Source organism: Apodemus sylvaticus, chromosome 5 (assembly GCF_947179515.1).
Source record: "Apodemus sylvaticus chromosome 5, mApoSyl1.1, whole genome shotgun sequence".
In the NCBI taxonomy this organism is placed as follows: domain Eukaryota; kingdom Metazoa; phylum Chordata; class Mammalia; order Rodentia; family Muridae; genus Apodemus; species Apodemus sylvaticus.
The window spans coordinates 153,733,956-153,761,545 of record NC_067476.1 but is presented as its reverse complement, the minus strand read 5'-3'; the positions used below and the strand labels follow the sequence as shown (position 1 = coordinate 153,761,545).

General features: G+C 44.5%; 1 protein-coding gene across 14 annotated transcripts; it reads left to right on the top strand.

The window, feature by feature from the left end:
- The first annotated feature begins 569 nt into the window (after window positions 1-569).
- Window positions 570-26,700, top strand: Adnp (activity dependent neuroprotector homeobox). 14 transcript variants are annotated; one of them, XM_052184370.1, is made up of 8 exons: window positions 570-1,023; window positions 2,831-3,005; window positions 9,214-9,280; window positions 14,045-14,180; window positions 17,703-17,880; window positions 18,310-18,422; window positions 19,993-20,085; window positions 22,529-26,700. In XM_052184370.1, the coding sequence occupies exons 6-8, from the start codon at window positions 18,315-18,317 to the stop codon at window positions 25,637-25,639; spliced, it is 3,312 nt and encodes a 1,103-aa protein (XP_052040330.1). In that variant the 5' UTR covers window positions 570-1,023; window positions 2,831-3,005; window positions 9,214-9,280; window positions 14,045-14,180; window positions 17,703-17,880; window positions 18,310-18,314; the 3' UTR covers window positions 25,640-26,700. The 14 variants fall into 14 exon arrangements, with proteins under 14 accessions (XP_052040330.1, XP_052040336.1, XP_052040332.1 ...); XM_052184376.1 differs by lacking the exon at window positions 2,831-3,005; XM_052184372.1 differs by lacking the exon at window positions 9,214-9,280.
- The last annotated feature ends 890 nt before the right edge of the window (window positions 26,701-27,590 follow it).

The following is a 27,590-nucleotide window of genomic DNA, read 5'->3' as shown; positions in this document are numbered from 1 at the left end:
GCTCTGCGAGCACGTGGAGCTTTGGGGCAGCCCCAGGCACCCTCCCGCCAGAAGTAGTTCAGGCCCAGATGGGCCCGCGCAGGAATCCCCAGTACAGCCACCTGACTGATTGTCGAGGCGTGCTGCGGCCCGCTGCTTCTGCCTCCGCCGGCGGTGCTGCGGCCAGAGGAAGGCACCCAGGAGCGCAGTGCGGCCATTATCCACGGCGCCTCCTAGTGGGTCAATGGCAAATCCTCCACGTTCTCGCGAGAGCTCCCCTCAGTGGGGATTATATAATCTTCCCCAGGCGAGGCGGGGGCGGAGGCCTAGGGGCACCCTTCCATAAGGAAGGGAGGGGTCGTCGCGGCTGGGGACCTGAGAGCACTCCCTGGAGGGGGTCGCCGGGTAGGGGGTATTTGCCCCCACACCCCCCCCCTTAGCTGGACAATGAGTCCTCTTATGCTAATGAGACGCTTACGTCACTTCCGCTCTTTCTCGGCCGCCATTTTGGCTAGGGCAGGTTCGGGGACTTGCTCCGAGGCGCTTGTATTGTCTGCTGAGGGGAGACGCGGGACCAGCCCCCTCCCCCCGCCCGCCGCAGCTACCGCCACCGCCGGCCCGGTCTACCCGCCGCCGCCGGGACCCATGAGCTGAGCGCCCGCCCCCCGCCCGCCGCCATCTTGGCCCCCTCCCCCTCCGGCCGCGCTCGGGGGGGATTTGGCGTCTCCTCAGACACAGCTCCCTCTCTCGGTCTCCGCCGCCGAGGAGCCGCGCGGCTGTCGCCGCCCGCCCGCGACGGTGAAGCCGCGGCCCCACGCCCTCCGCCGCCCTCCGCCCCTCCTTTGTCTGCACTGCCCGCGCCGCCGCCCGCCGCTCTGCTGCGCCCGCCGCGCCCCCCGGCAGCAGCCGCGGCCGCGGCTCGAGCCGGAGCCCGAGCGCGACGAGGCCCCGGGCGCGTCCTCGCCGCCACCGCCGTGCCGCCGTCCACCCGCCGCCGGGCCCTGGAGCACGCCGGCCCCGCGCACGCCTCGAGGCCGAGCCAAGGTAAGCCCCGCGGCCCTGCCCGCCGCCAGTCCCGGGCGCGGTCTTTGTGCTCCGTGTGCACACTGCTCTGAACCGGCCGCAGCCCGATCCCCTTCTCCGCCCCGCGAGAAGGCCGCCGGCCAAGGGCTCTTGCGGCTGGTGGCATCTTCCCGCACCCACCCCGCCCCCAGCCGAACCCCACTCGCTCTCTCATCCCCAGAACTAATCCCCTCCTGCCCCTTCCCCCTCCCCCTGCACTCTCCCAGTCCCCGGAACCAGCCTCCTGCCAGGTCTGCCCACCCTAGGCTTCGGGGGGGGAGCGGGGAAAGGCCTGGGGGGCGGGGAGCGTGCATGGCAGAGGGTGAAAGTCTTTGCCCCCCCAACAACATGCCAGTTTCCCTCCCATCCTAGCCACCACAGCCCTTCACCAGTCCTGCTCTCAATCTGGGCTACCCGGTCAGCACTCCCTCTTTAGGGCTTTCTGATCAACTTTGTAGTCAGAAAATGGAAATCCAGAAAGCTGCAGAAAGATTTTTTTTTCCCCGAATGCAATGAATGGGGAGTAGTTCTTTGAGCACCCTCTTATTCGCCTCTTCTTTCCTCTGGGCTGACTGTCCTTCTCCCCTCCCCACCCCACCCCCCAACCTGGATGCCTGTCTGCTAGAAAAGGCGCGATTGCTTCTCTTCTTCTATCCAAGAAGTCTAATACTCATTTTACTCTCACTCCCTGCCACACACCCCAAGTGTCTTCTCAGTGTTCTTCCAATCACCAGGTCCTCTGGACAGTTCTTGTCATAACCCCATTTCACAGACAAAGGCTTAGGAGGGGAAAAGAACCAAACTGTTTCCTGTGTTAGCCATTTTAATGCTGTCCAGCCCCAAACGCCCAGTTCCCATCCCTGATGCTTCTTGTGCCTGTATCTTGAACCTTCACAATGGGGGGGGAGGGTCTCTTGGATAGCTTTGTGCATTTTCTTTATAAATCTGCATTGTTGCTTCTGGTTTATGGCCATGAAGAAAATACCAGCCCCCACCCAAAAGGCACTGCAGCCAAGTCGGTTAAAGGCACTGAGTGTTGGAGTCAGTAGGGGGCGCATTCTCTGCACTGGGTAAGGCTGCAGAGGGGGGAAGGGCCCCTGAACTAGAACAGGATGTGCTTAACAGCGCCTTCTACAGACCATGGGAAAATGGGTCCAGCAAGACTGCACTGGGTGAACTGACAGCAACATGGCGAAGGATTAAGTGAGTCTAGAGAGAAATTTTATTTAAGAAAGCCACTTCTCCGTTTGGAAACTTGTCTTTTTTTACTTTTTCAAACCTGTTCCCCCTTAGACTTTGATTGCTGATCAGTCACCTTGATGCACATCCTTGGGTCATAGGTTCCCATTCTTAAGAATTCCTTCACCCTAAGGTTTGATGTGTTGACATCTCTTTCCTAGGCCAGATGGTAAAGGGGGTGGTTTAAAACCTGAAAGTCGTGAGCTTGGGGGATCACTGGTCAATCCAAATCTCTCCAACTCTTTTGAGAGTGAAAAGTCATTCTTGAGAGGTTTTTGTGGGGTGATGATTTTGATAGCCATGAGAGATGGGTGTCAGGATTTGCAAGGCTTTGTTGGTAAACATCAGGTCCCTGTTGAGTTCTTCATTGTCTAACCTAATAGAGTTCATTGCAAAATTGTGTTGCTGTCCACCCTCAGCCCTTCAGCAGTACACTGTCAGTAGCCAACTGCCTTTGCAAGTGTTGACACCAGTCTTCCGCTTGGTACGCACCCACCTTTTTAGGGTGTGTGGATTTCTGTAGATTTTACTCCTGTTGTTATTTCCATAGGTGTGAGATGCACAGTACGAAACCTAGGCCCCAACTCTTACACCGAGATGCACAGGGTTTCGCTTTTTGTACTGAACTGATAGGTGGCCTAGTGGTTATCCCCTGTACTGCCATTTTGAGGATCTGGACTCCGTTCCCTGCCTTGCCCTTTGGACTGCATTGTCAATTCATACCGGTGGGTATATCATCTTGGAGGGCGGGGACTGCAGCATCAGGAAGGCTAGAGACTTCCTCCTGATCACCACCAAAACCTGAACTTCCAAAATTTCAGCCTAGCCACATTCCTCAAGGAACTCATTAGAGTTGGTTGCAGTAGTGGGTTCTGACATTTAAGATATGTGTCTCCTTTAAGAGAATTTTTTAAAGTTGATGGTGTTGTTAAAATCATTTGCATTCTGCACTATTGGACATAAAGTTTTAAGTAGTATAACTCAAGACTTGCTCAGCTTCTGAAAGCCTTAATTAATTGGTTAAAGGGGTCTGGGAAAGTAGTTCATTCATAGAGGTGTGACTAGCCAGGTAGGAGTCTCTGGATTTGACTTGTACTTGTTTGGGAAGATTGACATTGGATGTCGGTATCTGTGAATGCTTTATCCTACTGTTACAGACATCTTACATCAATATGCCAAGATAAATTACTAATACCAAATAGATATATGTAATTAACTCTTTAATACTTGAAGATTTTTGTTTGGTTGGTTATTGGTTTGGTTTTTTTTAAGTTGCTGTCAGGTAACATTTTGCTGAGTGAAAAAGAGGCACCTTGTTACCAGTATTGCTCTAAGAAACTACATTGGATTCATGGTTTATTTACTTACATATTTTTAGTATTTACACAGTCCAGTATTAAAAACTAGTAAGATTGTAATCTTGAAATACTGTGGTATTAGTATTTGTTAGACACATAAAGTGAATAAGAGAACAGTCTCCTGTTAGAATATGTGTTTGAGATAAAGTTTGCAAATGTACCTTTGTTCAGTCTTATAAATGAAATGACAGCGTTAGCTGGTCTCCTTACAGTGGTGGTCATTTTTCCTTCAGGGAACCTTGTAGAATGTGAGGATATATGTCCTTGCAGTGTCAACGGTTAGCTAGGGTTGGCACAAAAAGGGAGGGTTAGAAAGTGGGAATTTGTTTTTATCACGTGAGAACGAGTGCTTTCTCTAAGTAGATAAAGCTTTGTGTGCCTGCAGTGCCCATGGAGATCAAAAGAGAGCAATAGATTTCCTAAAATTAGAGTTGTTGATGGTTATTATTATGGTGAGGGTGCTGGGAACCAAATTTGGTCCCCTGCAAGAGTAGCTGAGCTGTCTCTAGCCCCATGGAAGCTGAAGCTTACAGTCTGTCAACTAGAAGTCTCTGAACAGCCGTAGTTAACCTGAGTAGGGAAGGGAGTGTTCTCTTTAACTCTATTATCTTGATTTGTTGAACGGTTTTCTTCTTACTATTGTAATTGTCTACTAAACATTAAAAATAACCAGATCTTGAATTTTGGTTCTCGAGACCTTATATAGGAAACACTGAACCGATTTTTCTTTAGATTCTTTTTCTTAAACAAGAGTTGAGGGAAAAAAAACATCTGATAGCATTTTAACTCCACAATATTGATCAGGTTTTATTTCCACAAAAGCGCAAAAGTAATTGACCAATAAACTTAATTATTGAAAGTATAGATATCTATATAATATACTATATATGAGATTGTTCCTTGTAGCAAATTTTAAAAACATGTATCCGTTAAAAAGAATTTAGTCTTTCCAAAGCAGAGCCTTTAATCCCAACACTAGGAGGCAGAAGCAGGTGGATCTCTGTGAGTTCCAGGACAGCCAGGACTACACAGAAACCTTGTCTGGAAAAAAACAGAAATGTTCAGAATTATACTGGCTGTTTATCTTAATGCTGGTGTCTATTCTACAAATTCAGTTGTGAATAGTTGCGGTGAGAAACTGGGGGCCTGGCAGTGGTGTCGCAGGCCTTTAGTCCCAGCACTTGGGAGGCAGAGGCAGGACAGCCAGGGCCACACAGAGTTTCTGTCTGGGAAAAAAGAAAAAAAAAGAAAGAAAGAAATAGCTGGGGAAAATAGCTTAAGAAAATAAGGGGGAAAGTAGAAACTAATATTTGGTAGATTAAAAAATGAAAAAAAAACTTGGGCTAGAGAGATGGCTCAGTGGTTAAGAGCACTAGCTACTACTATTCTAGAGGTCATGAGTTCAATTCCCAGCAATCACTTGGTGGCTCATAACCATCTGTATGAGGTCAGATGCCAATAAGTGAATGAGTGAATGAATGATGAAAAACTTAAAATTTTAAGTAGTGTTTTTTTTTGTTGTTATTTGTTACTTTATTTTAAATGAAGTCATGGGATTTTTGAGCTCAATAATTGGGTGTATATGAATACGAATGTATTTTTAAGATATATTTATGTATGAGTACACTGTCACTGTCTTTAGACACACCAGAAGAGGGCATCGGATCCCACTACAGATGGTTGTGAGCCACCTTGCCATCTTTGGGAATTGAACTCAGGACTTCATCTCTCCAGCCCCTTATCTAGGGGGAAAAAATTGGGACTTTTAAGTTGAGAATGATTGTCACATTCGATACAAATAAGATATTTAAGTATTAGAAATATAGTTTATGGTAACTTTTAGCATGATAGATACTAAAGAAAATTTGGTATTTTGTTTGTTTGTTTTTTTGTTTTTTTAATGTTAGAAGCTTGTTCAATATTTTTCCCCACAGTGTCTATACTATTATGGATATAAACATAGGCGGTTTTATAATAAGTTCAACCTGTCAAAGAACTTTATGAGTGTCATAAAGCCTCTTGTACTTTGTGGAAGATAAAATACTTCTCAGGAGTTTAATTTTCATTGCCTTATTCAGGAGACAAGTAGGGGGAAAGTTGCTCCCTAAGTGGGTAATTTTAGTGAGACTGTAAGAATTTGACATCTTGTTACTATTACACAAAAATTTGGATGTTGCTGTCCCAGAAGCTAGTGCCATCCCTTACTGAAGTTTGTATCACTTTTCATGTTGTTAGTATGGAAATGTGGTTTATTAAACTAGTGTAAACTAATGCTAACTGACCAAAAGTGTAAACTGATGCTAACTGGTTCTTCAGAGTTATTGACTTGTTGGCAAACTGGCTGTTTCCTATCTATGTCTTGCCCAGCCTTTGTGGCCATGGGCTTTTGTTTGCTTATCCTGTTGGTCTTTCTCCTTTGTCTCTGGTGTCTTAGTTCTTTTCATACCTACCCTTTTATGACCCACCTGCCTTTCTTCTAGTTTAGTGAGATTATATTCTGTCCCATTGGAAGGAAAGATTTTCATATATTATTAACCTGCTTCCTGAAAGGGGTAGCTACATCAACTTGATTACAGACAGTGATTACAGGGAGGGGTCTCAGAATGTGAGACACATTCTTGCCCTTGTCAGTGAAGCATACGAAGTGAGTGCTGTACCATTCAGGTTCCTTCATCTTAGTATGTATGATCACAGCCCTTTACCCTTTACCTTTTGAGAGGCACTCCCATCTGTCCATAGTGTTGCTTATCCTTCCCTTCAAAACAGTTGCTAGAACAATTCTGGAACTTGGGAAGAGGATCAGAAATGTATTTGGAAGATATGAGGGGGGGGGGGGAGATAGCTTTTGAAGAGGGGGCTGAATCTCTATACATCTTGATACTTAATCCTTCGGCTAGAGTCTAGATATGTAATTGACTCCTGGTAGTGACTTAGGTGTCACTTCTAATGTGCCTTGTCTGGGAGCCTTTGGTAGGGATAAACTGTTAGGTATAGGGACCCATTACTCGATTTCAGAGTACTGAGTAAGATTAGGGCTGGAGAGATCCTTCAGTGGTTAAGGATATGTCCTGCAGACAGAGAATTCCTAGCACCCATGGCAGGTGTCTCAAAACCACCTGTAACTCCAGCTCCAGAGTGTCCAACAGCACCTTCTTCTGGCCTCCACAGCACCTGCGCTCGAGCACATACCCCCACACCCACATAAAGGAAGAGTAAAGGATTAGTGTGTCTGTCAAATGGAGCACCCCAACACTGAAGAGGCAGAGGCAAGGTAATCTCGAGTTCAGGGAGAGTTCCGGGACGGCCAGGGCTACACAGAGAAATACTGTCTGGGTGTTGGGGGACAGTGACGAATGCCTCATCAGTTTGGCTTTCTAGCTAGAAACCATTCTCTCAGCAATGTCTTTGTTTGGTGTGGGGGGGTGGCTAAGAAATCAAGGTAATACTATGTACAGCAGCAATGCACTGAGCCCCAGTCTCTGTCAGATATCCAGGCCTGTACTTGGGCACTTTTTTTTTCAACGTGTCTGGATGGTTTGCCTATAAGCACACCTGCATCATGTGTGTGCCTAATACTTGTTGGAGCCCCTAGAACTGGAGTTCGGGTTGTTGTGACCTCTGGGTGGTGGGAACTCAATGTGGGCCCTCTGGAAAAAAAACAGTAACTAGTGCTCTTGCTACTAAACCATCTTTGTAACCAGTGCTTGGGAAACTTTGAGTACTTCTGTGAGCTCTTTACTACTGTCTACATACACCAGTGGTCCTGCATGGATGGGTTCTAGTCTCACCCCAGTGAGAAATGGATTTAGTGCATCTGTAGTTGATTGTCCAGGGTCTGAATATAAACCTTACTCAGGTCCCATTGCTGCCCCCATGCTCTTTGGGCTGTCTGGTTCCTGTCCTCACTTTGCTGAGTAGTGACTTTGTTTAGCAATCTTAGCTTTTGTCCTTTCTGAACTCTACAGAGCTTTGTGATTCGTCCCCTTAGAAACAGTATGTGGTGAAAAACTTGCATGTGGTGCTGTGGCAGCTTTAAATTTTAAATTGTAGTTGTGAATTCTAAGGCAGAATTCTTGGTCCTGTGAAAGGTGAGCTGGGGCTGTTCTGATTCAGTAAGTGCTCCAAGTCATGAAAAACAGCAGGCGCAAAACAATAAATGCCTCTGCTTGATCAAGCCAGCAAGTGAATCCTGAGTGTAGAATCCCTGTGCGGTAGTGCATGGCTTTCCTGTAATCTCAGCACCCCAACATAGGGACAGGATTGGGAGGTAGTGGTCTTAGCTGCATGGAAGTTGAAGGCTAACCTGTTGGGGAAACATGCCTTTTGTTAAACTTTGACCCTGGGAGAGTGTGTAGAAAAACAGCTTGAAAACATTGTTTAAATCAACTGTGCTGTTATTTTAAAATGGTGTAGAAAATAATTTCTCATTGCTGTGGAAAGTTATTCCTGGGTGGTTTTGAAAGATTAGAGTATTAACATAAACTTAGTTATAAAGTGTTGCGAGACAAGGATGCTTTGCTCTCGGGATTACAGTGAATGTGTCTGCTGTGCTTAGGCCCACTGAGTATTCGAATCCCCCCCCCCCCCCACACACACACACACACACTCAGAGGAAGTGCCTCTAAGCCTGTGGAGCTCTTCAAGTGCCTTTGCAATTGTGCGTTGAGTCTAGATACATGTCCTCATCCCTGTTTTCTTTTTAAAGATTACATCACTGAGACATCTTCTTTTCAAATAAAATATGAACTAAATTGATGGGGGTTAATAAACCAGATCTGGCATTGCATCTCAGCTTTCTCTTGTTTCCTTGGACATGGGGGTAGCAATATGAGTCTTAAAAGTTACTTGCTTAGGTGTGATATGTGTGCAGAAGTCCCAATAGATAAATGTTTGAAGTGCCACTGAATGTAAAAACTATAATGTGTTAATTTGAATTGCTCAGTTATATGTATCTAAATTATTGCCAAAACCAAAATAGAGAAAGATGTTACTATAGCAACAACAGCTGGTTCTCAGGGGGAAAAAATAGCCTAAGCTTTCTACAAGGTCATTAGAAAGGTCATTAGACTTTTTTCAGAGTATCTGATCTGGCTTGAGGAAATAATGAGGACTGCTTTGGCATTGACTCACTGCCTGGCCTAATCCTGAGCACTTGAGCAGTGGGATGCATGGTCTCACTATATATAGTCCTGCTGGCCTTGAACTCACAGAAATCCACTTGCTTCTTTCTCCCAACAGCTGGAATGAAGGTATGCACTACCACACCAGAGCAAAGATTTAGAGTTGTTTATTTTTAATGTGTTTGTGTGTCTGTGAGTATATGCTTACATTTATATGGATGCCTGTGGAGCTAGAACAGTGCATTGGATTCTATAAGTGCTGGGAGCCAATCTTATGTACTGATGGAGCCATCTCTTAGCCCCTCATTGCCTAAAAGGAAATAGACTTCTAGAGGCTATGTAACATTGTAGGATCACAAAGCTAGTATATGGCAGAGCAAGGAATTCAACACATACCTGTTTAGTTTCTGGGTAGATTCTCAATCACTCACTACATTTTACCATCTTTTTTTTAGCAAATAGCAGTTTTATTGACAACCCTACTTCAAGAAGTTTGATATTGAAGTCTATATATCAAACCAGGTATGTTTTGGTCTGTGAACACAACCAAAAGACAAAAGTTTTGATTCAAGACAAATATGCTTTTAATCTCATCAGAGTTGGGTAAATCTCTTGAGAGTTTGAAGCCAGTCTGGTCTACAAAGTAAGTTCCAGGCCAGCCAGGGATAGTGAAACTGTATCAAGAAAACGGGGTTTTTGGTTTTGGCTTTGGCTATAAGTTGTATTCCTGAAATGGTTCTGTTCCCTTTCTTTGTTGGTGCCCTCACTGGCTTACCTCATGTCTAAGGCACTGGTGGCTTCACAGACCTTTCAAAGAAGAGTTGTATCTTAGTGATACTTTGAGTTCTCACATTGGCTAATTCCTGGTATTAAAATGTCTTCAGACTTTTCTTAATAAACACTACTAACCAGACTAGAACTCTACTAATGAACCTTTAAAATGCCACTTCTCAGATTTCAGGAATATACCTCAGTTCTTAGGTTTAATCACACATACACACATTATTGTGTCTCTATGTACAACTTCTCTTTCTATACTGGTACATAGTCATAGCACAGACTGTGTTCCTAGCCTGCTTATCACTGACCCCACTCACTTTTCCAGCATGTTTTGCCTTTGCAAGGTGGCTGTTCAGATCCAGTGCAGGGCTTGCGAGAACTTGGCTTCCCTGCTTCTGGCATCATTGCCCCAACAGCAGCTACTTGAGAAGATTTTTATGACATAACCTGGCATAACCTTATGTGGATGGGCCTTGTTCATTCGGTCTGTTTTTTGAGCTCCTGCTTTGTGGCAGCCACTGATGTAGATGATGGGGAAGCCAAGCATGTACTTTTTAATAGACCATGTTTGTCTTGAGTAAGAAGATGGTGTCTTACATACCTTAAGGCTGCAGTTCTCAGCCAGTGGGTTGCAACCCCAGGGGTGTTTCATATCAGATATTTACATTAAGATTCCTAACAGGCCGGGCGGTGGTGGCGCACGCCTGTAATCCCAGCACTCTGGGAGGCAGAGGCAGGCAGATTTCTGAGTTCGAGGCCAGCCTGGTCTACAAAGTGAGTTCCAGGACAGCCAGGGCTATACAGAGAAACCCTGTCTCGAAAAAAACCAAATCCAAAAAAAAGATTCCTAACAGTAGCAAAATTACAGTTATGAAGTCACAACAAAATACTTAGATTTGGAGATCATCATAACATGAGAACTGTATCAGATGGTCTCAGCATTAGGAAGGTTAAGAACCACTGTCTTAAGGTCTCTGTTGACTCCACGAGTTGCAATCCAAAAAATAATAATCTGAATTATGTATGTTGTGCTGCCGAGGCATGGATACAAATCTCATCAGCTAGTCAGATTTAAGTCATTTTTCTGAACTTTTAAGTTCTCCTATGGTGAGCATTCAGAAGAAGGACTGCTGCATCAGTGTCTTTGTCATTTTGTCTATTGGTGATGCAAGAAACAGGTCATTGACAAGTAGTTGCTTAGTAAGCTAAAGCACTGTGCAGTACTTGTTGTGTTCTGTTCCCTTTGAGAATCCTCCCGTTTCCCTTTTATAAATGCTTAAAACTACTAGAAAGAAATGAAAGGTCAAGTTTAAAGTCAACACATGGGATTTTTCTGAAGGCTTCTGTGATACCACATGCTCAGTTTTGCCAAACAAGTACATTTGAATTTGTAGTCTGTCATTGGAGGCAGGGTGCACTAAGACCTTCATTGTTAGTGATACACTGCACTGTTCTTGGCTTCTCCAAGTGGAGCCAACTTGCCAAGAAAGCTGTGTAGAGAGTTTGCAGGTTGTTTGGGTTTAAGTTGTTTTGTTTTTCTTGTCGGGGATTTTGTTTTGTTTTAGTAGTTAAAAGTTTTGGGGCCAAGAGACAGGTTCCATTTGCTATATTACACAATGTAACTCACTAATAGTGTCTAGAATGTTCTGGAACTATGCCAAGATCATCATCTTGTACTGTATCCGTCATCATTCTAGACTGTATCCAGGAACTTGCTCTAGAGTTTTATTCTAGTCTAGAAAACTTGAACAGGTGCACCATAGTCATCATTTTATACAGTTTGTGACAAAACCCATCAGTGATAAGTTTTCCTGTCTTTAAACACCAACTGCTTTTTAAAATTCTCTCTGCTCTACAGTGTGTACCAAGATAGCCTGGGCTACACAGAGAAACACCCCGTCTTAAACAAATTGGTGCATGCTTCTTATCCCACCACTCAGAAGGCAGAAGGCGATGGATCTCTAGTAGGAGGCCAGTCAGGTCTATGGATACATATGTAGTGTAGTCTTTCTAAATAGGAAAGTGCAGCTGGGGTGTGGGTCTGGGGTAGTAATGTTTCTTTAGCCTATGCAGTAACCTGGGTCTAGTCTCCAACACCACAACATGGAGAATCAAATTCATGCATGTACAAATCTGTATTGTGTTATCGTGCCTTTGAGTGATTGATGTAAGAGTTTTACTTTATATTTTGGGTTTTGGGTTTTTTTGTTTTTTTTCCAGTTTTAGTGTACAGTTCAGTAGTTTAGTTGGAATTGGCATCTTTTACAATAGGCAGGTGAGAGAGGCTTGCAATCCAGATGATTGATAGATAGATCGATCGATAGATCGATAGATCAGGGTGGGAGAGAACAATAGGCAGGACACCTTCATCCCCCAGGAAGAAGCCTGGTGCCCATTAGGAGTTTCCCTCCTGTTCTCCCACCTCCCCAGACTGCCCTGATCTCCACAGAGAGATTCACTTCTGGGGGATGGAGAGATGGCTCAGAGGGTAAGAGCACTGACTGCTCTTCCGAAGGTCCTGAGTTCAAATCCCAGCAACCACATGGTAGCTCACAGCCATCTGTAATGAGATCTGACACCCTCTTCTGGGGTGTCTGAAGACAGCTACAATGTACTTAGATATAGTAAATAAAAATAAATCTTTTTAAAAAAGAGAGATTCACTTCTACATATTTCATAGAAACAAGGTCAAATAACAATGGCCTTTTATCACTGACTTGATTCACTTACCATGTTTCAAAAACTCGTTTGTGCTGGGGCAGATATAATACTTTACTTGGAAAAATGAGGACAGTCTAATATCCCACTAACAATCCACAAACACAAACTATCAAAGCCTTTGCCTTTCCCAAGTAGCTTTCATAAACACACACTTAGTAAGTGCAGTGGTACACACGCAGAAGCCCAAGGCTTGAGAGGTAGAGGCAGGAGGCTCACAGCTGTTGCACAGTGGGTTTGAGGTTAGCCTTAGTTGGCTATACATGAACTTACCATCTCCATAAATGTTAACGGTGGGAAGGTGATGGAAGACATTTCATTTTTAAAAAGCTGTTGTATGCTGGGTGTGGTGCAGCTTTTGTTCTTTTCTTTTTGGGTTTTTTGTTTTTTTTAATTCATTTATTTATTATATGTAATTACACATTTGCTGTCTTCAGACACTCCAGAAGAGGGCATCGGATCCCATTACGGATGGTTGTGAACCACCATGTGGGTGCTGGGATTTGAACTCAGGACCTTTGGAAGGCAGTCGGTGCTCTTAACCGCTGAGCCATCTCTCCAGCCTCCTTTTTGGGTTTTTAAGACAGGGTTTCTGTTTGTAGCCCTGGCTATCCTGGAACTTGCTTTCTAGATCAAGCTGGCCTCGAACTCAGATCTGCCTGCCTCTGCCTCCCAAGTGCTGGGATGAAAGGTATGCACCACCATGCCTACCTGAGAACTAACTCTTAAAAGTTCTCTGACCTACACGAGTGCTTGCTTGCTTTCTTAAAGAAGGAAACGGCCCTCTGGTGTGGCTAGTTAGTGGCCATTAGCATCCTAGCTGGTATGAGAGCATGCCTTTTCCTTTGCTGTATCCTTGTTTCACTTCTGGATGTTGTAAGATCATCTGGCTGACCTTAGATGTGTGCAGATGTTAGTCTCTGTGTCCACCCAAGGCCTGACTGGTTATGCTGTGGCAGTAGCATTCTGGCATACCACCTCAAGTGTGGTATTGTCTCTCTTCTTGATGTATGAAGTAGCTTCCACCACAAAGGGACATTTCAGTATTAATTTAAAAATAGTGTCCAGAATTAGTATAGCTCTCTGTCTCCTGCATTTCTCACATCCAGAGAAACCAGTTCACACAGGGCCAACCAGGGAAATTGACAAACTATAGCCTATCTGTTGAGGAATGACTGAAGATCACTGAGAACATCTCAAAAATAATTGATCACAGTTAGTTGGGAGAGAGAGAGAACATTTGGAAGAAAGAGGAAAATGTCTTTCATTTGAAAGTTTGGTGCCTAGCAGTAGTTCTGTAAACAATACATTTATGTTATTATTTACTTAAATACATTTGTTTATTTTCTGGGAGGTGCCTTGTTATGTGTGTGGAGGTCAGAGAATTGACTACAGGAATCAGTTCTGTTTTTTTTCCCATCATGTGGGGGGAGTCTCAAGGATTGAACTCAAGTCACCAGGTTTGATGGCAAGTGTCATTTTATCCATTGAACCAGCTGCTGGCCCTAAACTTAATTTTTTCTTAAGTTTTCTTTTTAATTTATGTATGTGGATGTTTTGTCTGTACCATGTTATGCCTAGTACCCTCAGAAACTCAAAGAGGGCTTCAGATCCCCTGGAACTGGAGTTACAGACAATTGTGAACTGCCATGTGGGTGCTGAGAAACTAGTCTGCTGGGTCCTCTTAAAAAGCAATCGGTGCTCTTAACCTCTGTCTGAGCCATCTCTCTTATATTCTTCTGTCTTGTTGCAGTTTTATCTAATCCAGAACATTTTGTCCCTGGGTAGCCAGAATTAGCTGCTGTGGTGTTTGAGATAGAGAAGAAGGAAGATGTTAGAGCAGCCCTTCTGTTGGGACTCCTGAAGGACTTTTTTCCACACTGACAAGAAGAAAGGGGGAACTATTTCCTGGTGGCAGCAGTCTGTAAGTGATGACTTCTAAACTGAAAGAAGCCTCTTGATATAGTACAGTGCCTTGCTGGATGAAAGGTTCTAGCAAAGCCAGGCAGTGGTGGCACACACCTTTAATCCCAGCATTTGGGAGGCAGAGGCAGGTGGATTTCTGAGTTCCAGAACAGCCAGGGCTACACAGAGAAAGCCTGTCTTGAAAAAACCAAAAAAAAAAAAAAAAAAAAAAAAAAAAGGCTCTAGCAATGCTTATTTGCAAAAAATAAAACCCAAGGTACAAATACAGATACAAGAGGATCGCCAAACACATTGGCATAAAGAAAACCGGATAGAGAGGGGAGGAGAGGGAGGGTGGCTTAGGCCTGTGATCCTTGTACCTAGGACATGGAAGCAAGTTCAGCTTTGGGTTTATGTGGCCCTGTCTGAAGAAAATAGTAACTGCTTAAAAAACACTGATTTAGACCAACTTGCTTCTGTTATATGAAGAAGTAACTGTCCTTGTTGGCTCTTACTGCAGTGCTAGATTAGTCTTGTAAACTCCAAAGGCTACATCTCTCCTTCGAGTAATACATTAGCCATCAACTTATACATGTTCAGATTTTGGTTCCCAAATAGTTTTGGAAAGTGGAAAAAAGAGAGATGCCTGTGGTTGGCTGGCTGTCATATTTACTATTGTACTGTCAAGGTGTTTAATTAGCCTAGACAATCATGAATGGTTTACAAAGGTCAAGTAAGGGTGCATACTGAAGCAAGATAGCTTAACCTTTAAAGATACTGTTGTATTCTCTGAATGACTTTGGTATAACCTGGACAAATTGATTTGAGGATTTTTCTTGCTGTGTTCAGACTTTTAAAAAGTTTCCAGGTGGCTTTGAAGATTTCCTTCATTTCTGTCTCTCTTACTTGGTAGAAGTATCTGTGTTCTATTTGTTTGAAATACAGGGACTCAAACCCATGGCTCCTTGGACACAAGACAGCTGCTCTCCTTACTGTTTTATTGTTTGATCTTTGTAGTTCTAAAGTAGGAGTCGGTGGTGTCACCCTGACTCGTTAGCTCTGCAAGGACACTGATACGGCCTCACTAGGACTTCATGTCCTGCAGACCTTTCCATGAGCTGCTAAACTGCCACTGTCGTCATTGTGTCCTCCTTCATCTCTCTGAGAACCTGCTCAGCCTCTGGGTCAGTGCAGAACTTGAGGTAGCTAGAGATCTGCTCAGTATTGCCAGGTATCAACAGTTGATTACAGCCCTTGGCCCTGTACAGGTTTGGCCCACATCTGGGCTGTTTTCTGATTACCCTCTTGTGCTTGAAGTAATTGCTTTTGGTATCTGAAGGGCATAGAGGATCTGACATCGTATACATGGTTTTTATTCATCTGTAGCCTTGGGCCTAGATGAATCTGATTATCATTGCAGCCATTGGACTCTTTCTTTCTCATAAAACACAAAGGGGAGAGTTTGGCCTGGGTTAAACTTCTCTTTAGTGTGCACAAGCTTGAGAAAGGGTGTGATTTATTCATTCCAAATGCATTTTTAAGACATTCTCAAAAGGTGATGATGAGTGGGAATTGATGGCACATGCCTTTCTTTAGTCTGGCATTCAGGAGGCAGAGGCAGACGTGGATCTCGTTGAGCTGGAGTTCAGCCTGGCTTGTACAGTGTAACTTCCATTTATTATACAGCTGTGAATAAGACATTTGGATTGGATGTCCCCAAAATTATTCTTTTAGCATCATGTTTCTAACCAACTGAGCTAATGGCCTGTCCCGGAAATTATTTTAGAATTTAGCAATTGACTTCTCTCCATATAGGTTTGATTGTCAGGGCCTGGGGTTTTACAGAGTTACTGAATATTTTTGACGAACTTTCTAATCCCATTTTTCCTTTTGACTCACTTTTGTGTGTCCTGCTACGCTGCCCATTGTTTCTACAAAGACTTGGTTGCAACAGAGCTTGAGCACACATGCTTCTGTTGGAGAGGGTGTGGGCACAGTGAGGAGAACGCTGCCTCAGGCAGCTTTTCCCTCTCTGCTTTCCAGCACACCTGACAGCCATGTTTTGAGCACATGAACAGTTTTGTGTACTGACCAGTATCTGCAGAGATGAAACCTGTTGTTCACCTGAGTCCTCACTGACACCACATCATTTGTGGCAGGAGTGGTTTCCAACTGAAGCTGGACAGCAAAGTTTTGTGTAAAACCTGTTGCCTGAGGACCTCCTGTGTGCTCCCAGCACCATGACCTGCAGAGTTTAGGTGTCTTGGAAGTGATTGATGGACAAGAGGACAGTTCCATTAAGTTGGACAATTGGCCCTTTTTGTGCCATGTGCTGAAAGGAGGTTCTCCTCGGCAAGACCCTGTTAGACACTCCCAGCGTAACGAGCAGAGGCTGAGCAGAGGACATTGGTGCCCAGAGGATGGAATGGAGGGAAGTACCCCATCCTACCCTCCCTCTGCACTGCAGGCTGCTCTGTTTGTTTGTTGTTTTTGTTTTCTCTCTCTTTGTTTTCAAAATATGGTCTGTTTATTGAGGTTTCTAGTTCAGAAGGGTTTTGAGGCTTTTGGGGGTTGGGGTTGATTCTTTAAAACTTAAGCAAAAAACCAGATGGGTGACAATAAATCCTAGAGCTAGTTACTGACTTGAACTTAAGTTTTGAATGAAGGTGTCACTGTGCAGGGCTTTCATTTAGGGTATAGATGCCATTAGCTCATGAGCCTCCTGAGTGCTGGGATGCTAAATGTGTCACCGCCGAGCCCAGCCTGACTCTTATGTACTTTAACAGGTAGCATAGGGGCCTGAGGAAAAGTATGGGGCCTTTGAGTCCCTTTTCATGTAATATGTAGTAATTCAAATATGAGCTGTTGTTTTATTGAAACCTTCTTGCTTGGTTTGGTATAGGGCCCAGGGAGTATGAAGGAGAAATGATAACTGTTGTTCCTTCTGGAGAGACAGAGCACTCCCCAGGGGTCTTAAGCTCACAGGGGTCATCTAGAGAATGATAAGGCTGGGAGTGCTGAGTTTTTGGTGAATGTTTTGAGGTTGGAAGACCTAGCTAACTACGTGTTGGTACTTTACAATGGGGGGTATTCTAAGACCTGTGACCTACAGGACCATCCCCAGGTTGAGGCCTGCTGTCTGTAAAAGTGATGGTTATGGTGAGAGTGTAGATTGTCAGACCCCAGTTGCGGTGCTTTGGGGTTGGTTGGTGTTTTATTTGGTTTTTTGTTTGTTTGTTTGTTTGTTCTTTTTTGTTTTGTTTTGTGGCTTTGGTCTTAGAGCTACTTTATTCTTCAAAATTATGTTGGACTTCGATTATTATAAAAAATAAGGTCACATACAAAGTCTTAAAAATCTCACCTCAAATTTTACTAGTTCAGTTTTCTTAAATAAACATAAGTGCCTTGGTTTTTAAGAAACTTGGGAAATGGATGCACGTTTTTACCTTGAATGTATTTGGTACAGTCAAGCAGCTTTTTGGTTCCCTTAGGCACAAATGCACGCATGCTCACAGGCTTTTTTTTTTTTTTTTTTTTTAAGGATCCCAGAAAGACTACAGGAATCACTGTATGTTCTGATGCCACAAGCATGTTTATTCTGTGGCCTATGTGAGGCCTTTGCCCTGGTGTGTTACCACCCAAGGAGCCAGTCCCACCACCATTTGGGACTTTGGTTTGAGGAGGAGACAGAAACAGTCACTGAATGACTTGTTGCTTCTGTGAGTGTCGTTGCCTTGATCAGGACATTTCAGATGGCAGAATCGTCCGCTCAGCACTGAACACTAAGTGGTTCCATGAAGCCCAGAGTGGTTCCAGCTTCATAGGTCCAGCCTCGAGAGAGACATGTGCGCTCGATTTGGTTTTGAGATAGCTGGTTGATATTGTTGCCCTCATTTTCCAACCTCAGAGTCATCTCTGAACAGATTTTTACAGCCTGTGAGACTTGTGTGCCTAGATTTGTGGTGTAAAATGTCCTCTTGAAATACCGAAGGCAGGCAGGCTAACAGTCACCCTGCTACTTAGTGCTCTGTACTAGAGAGGAACTGTCACCTGAGGAGCCAGGGTTTGGGATCCTGTCATCAGTGGAATTAGTAACTTTTACAAGTTGTACATGTTTTGACTTTGACTTAAATTTTTTTTTCCAATAGAAACTATGTTCCAACTTCCTGTCAACAATCTTGGCAGTTTAAGAAAAGCCCGGAAAACTGTGAAAAAAATACTTAGTGACATTGGGTTGGAATACTGTAAAGAACATATAGAAGTAAGTAGCATGCCATTTTTAAATTTTAATGTGACTCAGCTTCTGATCCATTACTGTGTCCATGGGCAAAGATGGTTCCCCGCTAGGTGTGGTAGTAGATTTTAACTAGGCCTTCGGCTTCAACAAAACCTCCTCACTTAGGATGGCTGACTTCATTTTCCCAGAGAGCCTGTCCATCTTTGTAACCTGAGGCAAAACCAGTTACAGCATGAAGAATATACACAAGTCAGTCAGTACACAAGGTGCTTTCAAGTTGTATATGAGCTTTGTCCTTGGAATAACCTTCAGAGGGCTCTAGGAATTCTTGTCTCCAGTCTGTGAGAGAGGAATTAGGAAAGCAAATATGTCAGCCTCAGCTCGGGAAGGGGCAATGGGGACTGCAGAGCCTGTTTTCTTCTGATAGGCTTGGGTGTTTCTGTTGACCTGTTGAGGCATGGTTGTCTGAGTGTTTGTCATCTCTTTCCTTAGGATTTGAGCACTTGTCAGCCTTCTGAACTATCATAGACTTATCTTGCCCTTGTGTAACGGTTTGGCCTTTCCAGACTGTTTCCTGTCCTTTTATTCTGAGCCTTTCAAGCCCCATAGGCTAGATAGAGGCATCTCCTCCTTTTCCAGATCTCCTTGTTCCCAATCTTACAGTTAGTTAGACACAACCTCCCATTGAAGTGCTTACAGCTACTTCTCTGGCACCTGGCCTTGGGTAGCCATTTTTATCCCACTACCTACCTGGCACAGTGCTCAGCACAGTGCTGAGGACACAGGTCAGGGGTGGAATTGTATATTTTATTCATGGAGCAAGTTCTCTTCTGAGTCCCATTCAGAGTAGTCAGGGATGTACCCTGGAAAGCAAAGTTTCTCAGAAGTAGGCTTCTGGTGGTTTGTTCACAGGGTGGAGGTAACTCTTCTACCCCTCAGATTTGTACGGATCTGTACTTGGTGGTGTGGGAGATGGGTGATCCTTTACAAATAAATACACAGTCAAGTGTCTTTCCTATCCTGTGCTGGGTTTGCTCTTCCCCCTAGACCAATTACATACTCTTAAGTTTCGCACATTTAGCTTTTCTCCTACACCTGTAACCATTCACCCTACTTTCTTCTCAGTCATGAAAGGGAGCGTTCCAATTTCATATCATAGAGTAGAAACTGGACAGCATGGTGCTTACTTTCTTTATGGGTTTAAAAGTCTGACTTTTATTCCACATTCACCTCTCCTTCTGTTTGTTTGTTTGTTTGTTTGTATGTTTGTATGTTTATGCACCCAAACTGTACTCTTACTTTCCTCCAAGGCTACTAGCACACATCCCTCCTCCACCCAGTGTTGTGACTGGTGAGTTATGTGCTTCATGCACTGCTGTGCAACTGGAGCCTCCCATCTGCTCTCGCAGCACTTTCTTTGGAAAGCTGGCTCTGTGCCTTTTGTATTTGCTGAGAGCCTCAGCACCAGCGCCTTAGTTCCCAGTGGGTTGATTCTCTTGGACCCTTCCACACTGGTTAGAGAGGGGGTTTGTGGGCCAGGTCTCCTGGGGTCGCTGCCGCTATGTTTTTGTAAATTTCTCTCGCTGTTTTCTAGGATTTTAAACAGTTTGAACCTAATGACTTTTATTTGAAAAACACTACATGGGAGGATGTAGGACTGTGGGACCCTTCTCTTACGAAAAATCAGGTAAGTCTCACAGGAATGCCCAGCACACCTGCAAGCCTTCCACAGTGACAGCTCTGTCTGGGCGATAGCCTGATGTGGAAAGTGCCTCATTTTCCTGGGTGGTAGGGAGGGAAACCAGGATGTTACTGGGCTGAAACTTCCAAGTTAACAGAACAAACAGAAATTTGTTTCTTAAATTTCTGAAGTTTGAACGAAGACTGCAGCTCAGTAGTTGGAGCACTTGTCTTGCACAAAGCTCTAGATTTGATCTCCAGCACCACATAGACCAGGCATGGCTGTGCATACGTCTGCAGTTCCAAAGCCTGGGGAGTGGAGGCAGGATCAAAAGACCAGGGGCGCCTTTGTAATAAGTTTGAGGCCGGACTGGGTAAAGGAGATCCCGTCTCTAGAAAACTGAAATAGCAAAGTTGGCGATGGTATATAGTTCTCCCTCCATGGTGCCTTTCTGCTTCCATTATTTTTTTTTATTTATACACGAATACACTGTAGCTGTCTTCAGGCACACACCAGAAGAGGGCATCAGATCCCGTTACAGATGGTTGTGAGCCATCATGTGGTTGCTGGGAATTGAACTCAGGACCTCTGGAAGAACAGTTGTTGCTCTTAACTGCTGAGCCATCTCACCGGGCCCCTCCCCCCCACTTCCATTTCTAAGAGGTGCCTCCAGAATTGTGTGTGTGGCCACCACCCACTACCCTGTCTCTGTTACTACTCTTGTTTTCTAGAGAAAAGCCCCACTGTCGTTGTCGTTGAGATAGGGTTTCTCTATATAACAGTCTTGGCTGTCCTAGAACTCACTCAGTAGCCTCAAACTCAGATCTGCCTCCCAAGTACTGGGACCACCTGGCTGCAGTCACCTTTCTATTTACACTCTCTTATCCCCATTGATGACATGTGATGTTTATGGAAGGGTGTGGTAGATAAGCCCTAGAAGAGCAATACAGACCATGACTTACACCTCTGTACTCAGAAGGATGGTCATTGATGCCATTGAGTATCCCTGGTTAAGATGTGATAATGACACTGTAAGGGGTGCCTCGGTCCATAGGGAGAAGTGATTGTCAGCTCCCGTTCTAATTCTGCATTGTGCTCTTGAACTCTACCTAATGCCCTAGGAAGAGGTGCTGAGCAGCACTCACATCAGAAGGCTTTACTAGCGAGGGTTGGTCCTGAAGATAGGGTCTGTAACCTTGACTGGACTGGATCTCTGAGATCCACTCGTCTCTGCCTCCCCTGCACCGAGATTAAAGGCATACACCACTACACCGTCTGAGGAGTTTGAAGGGAACACTTTTGATTCCAAACAGTTCATGAGAAACTAGAGAAAAGATGATTGTTTATCGTGTATGTATTTGCCTGTTTGGGGAATTCTGATAGCTGATCTCTAATGTCATTGTGCTCTGTAGCACACAGTGGCTTCTAAACACCTTGCCCTCTGTCAGTAAGGCAATCATAGTTACCTTCTTAGCTGGGTTGAAACAGCTGCCACTTCCTTGGCCATTTATTGGTTGGTTGTTTTTTGTTTTGTTGCTGTTGTTGTTGGTTTGTTTTTGCTTTTGAGATAGTTTCTCTTTGTAGTCCTGGCTACACAGAAAAGATGTTCACCACCATGCCTGGCTTTCAGTTGGCAGTTTGAATGGGTATTTGTGCCATGTGCATGCTTAGTGCCCTCTGGGGTCAACCAAAAGCACAGGATCCCCTAGAACTGTACCTTGGATAGTCAGTTGTAAGCTACCTTGCAGTTGCTGGGAATCAAACCCAGATCCTCTTTGAATGCAACCAGTGTTCACCTGCCGAGCCATCTCCAGCCCTCGCTGACCTTTTGAAACTGTCCTGCCAGAGAAGAAATAGAACGAGGCCAATGTTTTCAGTCTGGAACCTTTTGATCCACGGTGAAGTCTAAATAAATACAGTGCTTTAGAATGGAGAAGAAACTTTTTTTGAGATTTTCCTTTTTCTATGCAAATTGTTATGTGGTGCAAAAGGGAGCCGTATCTCTTCCCTGTTGCTTATCAAAGTCTGCATGCACTGCAGCAGAGTTGCCTGTGAGTTCCTGTGTCTGAAGCCGAGAAGACCTACAAAATGAGGCTTTTCTATAGTTTGATTTGTGTTTTTATCAAGAAAATGGAGGGGGGGTTGTTTGGTTTTGGGGTATTTTTGGTGGTGGTGGTGGTTTTTGCTTCTGATTTTTAAGATTTAGCAAGAACTTAGCACTGAGTTTTAATTTACAGGGACTAAGGATAGAATCAAATGAAAGTATTTGATTCAAAAATGCATCTGTGTTCTTTAATTTTCCTGCAGGAGAAACCTCCAAAATCATTGCCTGCAGAGTTTCTGGGAATGCCTGGGTGGGTGGGGGGGTGCCTAGTACCTGTAACTGCTTGCCTTGAGTGGTCTTCTCACTCTGGTTTCTGTTCTGTTTTGTTTCATTTGTTTTTTTTAGGACTATCGGACAAAACCTTTTTGCTGCAGTGCTTGTCCATTTTCCTCAAAATTCTTCTCTGCCTACAAAAGTCATTTCCGGAATGTGCATAGTGAAGACTTTGAAAATAGGATTCTTCTTAACTGCCCATACTGTACCTTCAATGCAGATAAAAAGACTCTGGAGACTCACATTAAGATATTTCATGCTCCAAACGCCAGCGCACCAAGTAGCAGCCTCAGCACTTTCAAAGATAAAAACAAAAACGATGGCCTTAAACCTAAGCAGGCTGACAATGTAGAGCAAGCCGTGTATTACTGCAAGAAGTGCACTTACCGAGACCCTCTCTATGAGATCGTCAGGAAGCACATCTACAGGGAACATTTCCAACACGTGGCAGCACCCTACATAGCCAAGGCGGGAGAAAAATCACTCAATGGTGCAGTCTCCTTGGGCACGAATGCCCGAGAAGAGTGTAACATCCACTGCAAGCGATGCCTTTTCATGCCCAAGTCCTATGAAGCCTTGGTACAGCATGTCATTGAGGACCATGAGCGGATAGGCTATCAGGTCACTGCCATGATCGGACACACAAATGTCGTAGTTCCCCGAGCCAAACCCTTGATGCTGATTGCTCCCAAACCTCAAGAGAAAAAGGGCATGGGACTTCCACCAAGAATCAGTTCCCTTGCTTCTGGAAACGTCCGCTCTTTGCCATCGCAGCAGATGGTGAACCGATTGTCAATACCAAAGCCCAACTTGAATTCAACGGGAGTCAACATGATGTCCAGTGTTCATCTGCAGCAAAACAACTATGGAGTCAAATCTGTGGGCCAGAGCTATGGCGTTGGCCAGTCAGTGAGGCTGGGGCTAGGTGGCAATGCTCCAGTTTCCATCCCTCAACAGTCTCAATCTGTGAAACAGTTACTTCCAAGTGGAAATGGGAGGTCCTATGGGCTAGGTGCTGAGCAGAGGCCCCCGGCAGCAGCCAGGTACTCCCTGCAGACTGCCAATACCTCCTCTCTACCCCCAGGCCAGGTGAAGTCTCCCTCTGTGTCTCAGTCACAGGCATCTAGAGTATTAGGTCAGTCCAGTTCTAAACCTCCACCAGCCGCCACAGGCCCTCCTCCAAGCAACCATTGTGCCACTCAGAAGTGGAAAATCTGTACAATCTGTAATGAGCTTTTTCCTGAGAATGTCTACAGTGTTCACTTCGAAAAGGAACATAAAGCCGAGAAAGTCCCAGCAGTAGCTAACTACATTATGAAAATACACAATTTTACTAGCAAATGCCTCTACTGTAATCGCTACTTGCCTACAGATACCCTACTCAACCATATGTTAATTCATGGTCTGTCTTGTCCATATTGCCGATCCACCTTCAATGATGTGGAGAAGATGGCAGCACACATGCGAATGGTTCATATTGACGAAGAGATGGGGCCTAAAACGGATTCTACTTTGAGCTTTGATTTGACATTGCAACAGGGCAGTCATACCAACATTCATCTCCTGGTGACCACATACAACCTGAGGGATGCCCCGGCTGAGTCAGTTGCTTACCATGCCCAAAATAATGCCCCAGTTCCTCCAAAGCCACAACCAAAAGTTCAGGAAAAAGCGGATGTCCCAGTTAAAAGTTCACCTCAAGCTGCAGTGCCCTATAAGAAAGATGTTGGGAAGACCCTGTGCCCTCTTTGCTTTTCAATCCTAAAAGGACCCATATCTGATGCGCTTGCGCATCATTTACGAGAAAGACACCAAGTTATTCAGACAGTTCATCCAGTTGAGAAAAAGCTAACTTACAAATGTATCCATTGCCTTGGTGTGTATACTAGCAACATGACAGCCTCAACCATCACTCTGCATCTAGTGCACTGCAGGGGTGTTGGAAAGACCCAGAATGGCCAGGACAAGACAAACGCACCTTCTCGGCTCAATCAGTCTCCAGGCCTGGCCCCTGTGAAGCGCACGTATGAGCAAATGGAGTTTCCACTGCTAAAGAAGCGGAAGCTGGAGGATGATAGTGATTCCCCTAGCTGCTTTGAAGAGAAGCCAGAAGAGCCTGTTATTTTAGCTTTAGACCCCAAGGGTCATGAAGATGATTCTTATGAAGCTAGGAAAAGCTTTCTCACAAAGTACTTCAACAAACAGCCCTATCCCACCAGGAGAGAAATTGAGAAGTTAGCTGCCAGTCTATGGCTATGGAAGAGTGACATTGCCTCCCATTTCAGTAACAAGAGGAAGAAGTGTGTCCGCGACTGTGAGAAGTACAAGCCTGGTGTGCTGCTAGGTTTTAACATGAAAGAATTAAATAAAGTCAAGCACGAGATGGATTTTGATGCTGAGTGGCTATTTGAAAATCATGACGAGAAAGACTCAAGGGTCAATGCTAGCAAGACTGTTGACAAAAAACTTAACCTTGGGAAAGAAGATGACAGCTTCTCAGATAGTTTTGAACATTTGGAAGAAGAATCCAATGGAAGTGGCAGCCCTTTTGACCCTGTCTTTGAGGTTGAGCCTAAAATTCCCAGTGATAATCCAGAGGAGCCTGTACCGAAGGTAATTCCTGAAGGTGCTTTAGAATCTGAGAAGCTAGACCAAAAAGAGGAGGAGGGTGGTTCAAAATACGAAACTATCCATTTGACTGAGGAACCAGCCAAACTAATGCATGATGCCTCTGATAGTGAGGTAGACCACGATGATGTAGTTGAGTGGAAAGATGGTGCTTCACCATCTGAGAGTGGACCTGGTTCCCGACAAATCTCAGACTTTGAGGATAATACATGTGAAATGAAACCAGGAACCTGGTCTGATGAGTCTTCCCAGAGTGAAGACGCAAGGAGCAGTAAGCCAGCTGCCAAAAAAAAGGCTACAGTGCAAGATGACACAGAGCAGTTGAAATGGAAGAATAGTTCCTATGGAAAAGTTGAAGGGTTTTGGTCCAAGGACCAGTCACAGTGGGAAAATGCATCTGAGAATGCAGAGCGCTTACCAAACCCACAGATTGAGTGGCAGAATAGCACAATTGACAGTGAAGATGGAGAGCAGTTTGACAGCATGACCGACGGAGTTGCTGATCCCATGCATGGCAGCTTAACTGGGGTGAAGCTGAGCAGTCAGCAAGCCTGAGGCCCTAGCGGGCCATAGCACATGGGCCGTGCTGCGTCCTGGACTTCTCTCCTTCTGGTCTGACTGCAAAGCTGTCTTCTAACTGGCACTACCTTGTAAGGACTGGTCAGTCAACAGGCTGTGGGGATATGTGACCACTATAGTACCAGTGGTTATTTCCAAGTCTATGACATGTGATTGGTTGATTTTGCTTCAGACTCTTCTCTGGTAGACTCGGTGATGAGGTATGAAAAACCAGTAAGCCGGTGGCTCATGAATGCACACAGGGAGAAGTAGTAGTTTGTTACCTACCTGCCTTCCCAGCGTTTCTTTCCCTCGGTAAGATGTTTGATTGGATGTCCTGGGAAAGCCTTACCCTGATTCACATAGTAGTTCAGGGCGGGCATACACACTACCAGTCAAATGTGTCTAGTAGACTTGGGAACATGGACCGTTTTTTTCATGTATTCATTCTGAATAGTTGAAATGTATATTTGTACAGTCTTTTAGACCTCAAGTGATGCTTATGACACTGTTACTGTGTGCCCGTCATAGATTGGTTTTTAGTGTTGCCCTTGCTGTGTGATAAATGCTATATCTAGTTTACCTAGCAGAAGCTTGACCCTGCGATAGTATGGACCTTTGGACAGACTTAGTTTTTGCACATAACCTTGTACAATCTTGCAAAGAGGCCAGCAACATAAGATATATATCTGGACTCTCCTGTATTATAGAACTTTTTTCTTGTTCTGAGTATCCTTGACATTACAACTGTCAAAAATGGTATTTCAGATCTCTTTCTGAGACCTTTTAAGCTAAAATAACATGCAAGAATTGATTTTACAGCTACTAATTTTGACACCTTTTAGATCTGTAAGAGTGTTGTATCAGAGCAGCAAGCACAGTTGAGTGCTACATTTGGGATATTTAGTTTCCTCTTTAGTTGAGCACCACTGGGTGTATTCATTTATACCATCTAATATATGACACACTGTTGTAGTCTGTATGATTTTGTGGTCTTTATTTCTCTTTGTATTCATTTTAAGCATCTAAATAAATTGCTGTATTGTGCTTAATGTAAATATTTGCTTTTATTACACACAACAGTCCTGTGTGTCTTACATCTTTTGCTGTTTGATGCCCCAGCACCTGAACCGAGATGGAAGCCACGCTCACAAAGAATACTGTGGGAAATCGCAATCTACCATTTGCCTAAAGCATGCTTTCTCTCCAAGCACCTGCTACAAGTTGTGTTCATTTGTGTGTATGTTTCCTTTTTGCTGCAAAAGTAAACATCCTTGAGGTTTTCAGTTCCTGTTCTTATAAGGAGCAGAGCCTCGGTCTGTATGTAGAGGTCATAGTGAAGGACTAACTATGGATCCCGGTGGTCTACCCTGTGTGCTGTTCATTCCCTCTGGTGGCAACACTTGTACCAAACAGGTAGCTGCTCTGCCTCCGGAGTCTTTTGACTATTTTGCCCTGAAGAGAAAGACTGGAGAGCGCATATTTGGGGCACTTGGCGGAGCTGGTACATTGACTGGACAAGAGATTTCTGAGAACAGGCTAAATGCAGAATACAGTAAGGGGACAGAAGTGGGAGGGCGTTTAGGGTGGGAATTCTTTGTGCTGGAGGAGGTCAGCCACCTCTCAGCTACATTGCCTTAGAGAAGTCAGAAGTGGCCACCTTCAGGACTGCTGAGCCTCTTTCAAGGAAACTGTTTCCTGACTTAGTAAAGGATAATGGACAGTTTTAGCATGCGCTGCTATGGCTGGCTTGGAGCTTCTAGTTGGTTACCGGGATACACTAGAAATGTGTGCAGCAGCTCTGGCCCGTGGGAGGGTTATTTCCATGTCCATGTGCTAAAGTCACCCAATCAGAAACACCAGCTGATATTTTTTTTTAAGCCACCTTCCATTTGTGGAAATTTAGATCTGCAAAGGACCACTAATGAGACTGGTACAGGTAGGATGG

Bases quoted from the DNA above. Each gene is read 5' to 3' on its own strand.
- Adnp (XM_052184369.1), top strand. From the start codon at position 18,315: ATGTTCCAACTTCCTGTCAACAATCTTGGCAGTTTAAGAAAAGCCCGG. The intron at 18,423-19,992 runs GTAAGTAGCATG...GCTGTTTTCTAG, and splicing joins ACTGTAAAGAACATATAGAA to GATTTTAAACAGTTTGAACC. The intron at 20,086-22,528 runs GTAAGTCTCACA...TGTTTTTTTTAG, and splicing joins CTTCTCTTACGAAAAATCAG to GACTATCGGACAAAACCTTT.